The 2,995-nt window shown below is 38.9% G+C and overlaps 1 protein-coding gene across 1 annotated transcript; it reads right to left on the bottom strand.

Annotated features, from left to right (window-relative positions):
* Positions 1 to 569: 569 nt before the first annotated feature.
* Positions 570 to 1,333, bottom strand: LOC102292492 (interferon-induced protein 44; the record flags this gene model as incomplete). The annotated part of the gene is given in 2 exon segments (XM_014331712.2): positions 570 to 766; positions 1,238 to 1,333. Coding segments are annotated over 2 exon segments (226 nt in total), but the record flags the coding sequence as incomplete, so codon positions are not given.
* Positions 1,334 to 2,995: the final 1,662 nt, after the last annotated feature.

Raw genomic sequence — 2,995 nt, 5'->3', positions numbered from 1 at the left:
AATATATAAAAATCACCCAGAACCAGAAATTTAGCAAAAGGGCAAGAGACGGGGTACACCCTGGACAGGTCGCCAGTCTGTCACAGGACTAATACCCCATTCAGATTTCAGCAGCTCTGTAATCAAGCAGTTCATTCTGCTTCCAGAGATAATAAACAATTGTGACCACAAGATGGCAGTAATGCAAAGAATAAATGGCAACAGGCATTACAGAAGCTTCATGTCAGAATGATGTTTAAGATGAAAGAAAAACACCCTTTTCTTTGTTATGTTGTAACTGATGTCTGTTTGTAGATTTCACCAGATAAGCACTGCTTGTCTTTCTTGCCCTGATTGAATGCCACTGATTAAAATGACTTTGTAACCAAAAAAAGAAAGAACAAAATGTCCAACTTTATTATCAGAATCACTATTAATCCCTGAGGAAATCATGGATCTCCAAAGCTATTTGCACTTTGTGTAAAGACAGCTTCACAGTAGCGTGGTGAAACACAGGACTTGAGATGTTAAAGGTTTCTCATACTTATTTGGGTCTTTGACAAAAGAACTTTGTGTAAAAGGAGGCTCACCCAAGAATGTGAACTGAGGTCTTGGTTCCCTTGTCTCTGAACTATTTGTGACTTCGCTGTTATCATCTCTGGTGAGAGTTGTTGTGCCGAAAGCAGGTTGGACTGAAGTAGTTGGAGCTGCTGTGAGTGTTGTCAATCCATTAGAACTTGAGGGTTTGGTTGTACTTGCTGGAGGTCCAATGCTAAAGCCACCAAAGCTAATAAGAAAAACACAAGTACACATTAGAGGAAGACCCTTAACAAATTTAGAACAGCATGAAAATTGAAGGTTTTTAGTTTGACATGTTACACTTAAAACACAATATCAGCAACCTCAAAACATGAGTCTGAAAAGCAGAAACTAATTAAAATGTGGTGATATAGCCAGGTGCAGGTGTGTGTCACCGTCCCTGCAGCAGCCTGGAAGGCAACCTGCTTCAGATTTAGAAGCGATTTACAGAATCCAACTACTTTCTAACTTCATCTTGATGCATGCTCTATCTATGAACAGAGTCAACCTTTGGAGATGTCTAACTTCACTTTATCACTTTGCAGCCATTTAATTTCTAACATTTGTTTGTACTGCCAGGTCTTTTTTTTCCTTGCTGTTATTTGAGGGTATGGACTGCTATGGGCCACTCACGTATCTTTGCAATCTTTATCTTTGTAATACTAAAAGTTAAACTTACCTGAGTATCTCTTTACGAGGCGTGGACATAACTCCTGTAAGTAGATGTTACCAGCAGCTGCAGCTCAGGACAGACCGCAAATGAAAGAGCCACTGCCTTTTGCGTAGAAAAGAAAATGAAACTTAAACTGTCACACAAACACCAGTAATGCAAATCTGAGTGTAACACGTTCGTAGGAAGGGTGTGTTGCGTTGTGGAGATGGATTGGTGCTAATAAAGTTAATGCTGCAGAAGCAGATGTGCAAAAACACAGCAAACAAACGAAAACGCAACCTCTTGGATCACACACAAAAGTAAGAAAAGAAGTAGCTAGCTGGCAAAATCTGCCTAGCAACCTAGTTACATCTTCCAAGGCTAAAACAGGCTGTTGTTCCTGCATCATCATAATAAAAAGGATCAAACCAACATCAACAAACAAGTAACCTAATTTAGCTTTTCTCTCCCTGTAAATACAGCATCTGGACCTCTAGCTCACATCACACTGTGAGACTATTTGGTGTTTGAAGGCTCAGTGACAGAAATAATAACTCCCCTCAGACACGCCTTAAACCAAAACTAAGGAGCCTTATTTGAAAATGGAAAGAGCAGAGAGTCGAGATATTTGTTTAAAAATGTAGGGAGTCAAATTAAAAGTCTATCAGAAAAAAAGACTACTCAAGTAAAGTAGGGATACCTGAAAATTCTACTTAAGTAGCCACAGTAATGAAATTTTTGTTACTTTCCACCACTGTGTAGACGTCTTCATTCAGTCAAAACTACCCCGATGGCATATTAAAAACCATTTAAAAACAACTTACATTATTATTTTCAGTTCTTAATTCCCTTCAGTCATTTGTTTCTTGAAAGAACCAAATCTAAATGTATGTTGCTACTTTGGTCTGAACAGAAAAAAAAATTGAGTTGACGTAACGATGTCATAAGTTTCATTTCCAGACAGACTGGCATAAGGATGAGCACACAATGTTTCTCTCACTCCACCAAGAATCCTTTAACACATTTGCAGTGGTTCTTTTTTGAATAATGCGTACATTTCACTAATCTTACAGACAAAAGTTTACATTAAATTCATTAAGCTCTTTAACGTTTCCGCTTTTACCTCCTGTTCCAGAAGGATAGAAGAATGTGAACAGGGATCGCGGTCCTTGCTGTAAACGCATGCAGACTCCAGACAGGTGTGCCAAGGTAGTTATTCCCCCGGCAGAATTTGTTTCCCATGCGTCGGGAGCGCGCACTGGGCACGGACAGCGAACGAGAACGAGAACGAGAACGTTTAGCCTGATAAAAGGATAATCAAGTCTGTGTGTCATATAAACTTTAACACTCATTATACCACGTTCTCAACAAGTAAACGGCTCTGATAGAATCTGTTCTCTCTACACAGGAGAAGGCTGTGGGCCAAACAAGACTGGGGCAGAAAGACTTAAAAAGACAAAGATCAAAAGCAGTAACTACACTATACAGTAAAGTTTGGTGCAACAATCAGAGCAAATAGTATTTTTATGGGACGTCTGGGAACGAACACGGGGTGTTTACTTGTTGAGAAAGTGGTATATTGAGTGTTAAAGTTTATATGCATCGAGTTTACACAGATGGGATTAACCTCTTATCAGCCAAAACGTCCCATCCACGTGAGAATGATAAATAATTTTCTGTTGTAACCTGCAAACGATAGATAGATAGATAGATAGATAGATAGATAGATAGATAGATAGATAGATAGATAGATAGATAGATAGATAGATAGATAGATAGATAGAT

This window comes from Haplochromis burtoni, unplaced genomic scaffold (genome assembly GCF_018398535.1).
Source record: "Haplochromis burtoni strain Fernald_Lab_line unplaced genomic scaffold, NCSU_Asbu1 Contig_4886, whole genome shotgun sequence".
Taxonomy (NCBI): Eukaryota; Metazoa; Chordata; class Actinopteri; order Cichliformes; family Cichlidae; genus Haplochromis; species Haplochromis burtoni.
Note: the sequence above shows the minus strand (reverse complement) of the source record. Positions and strands in the feature narration are given on the sequence as shown.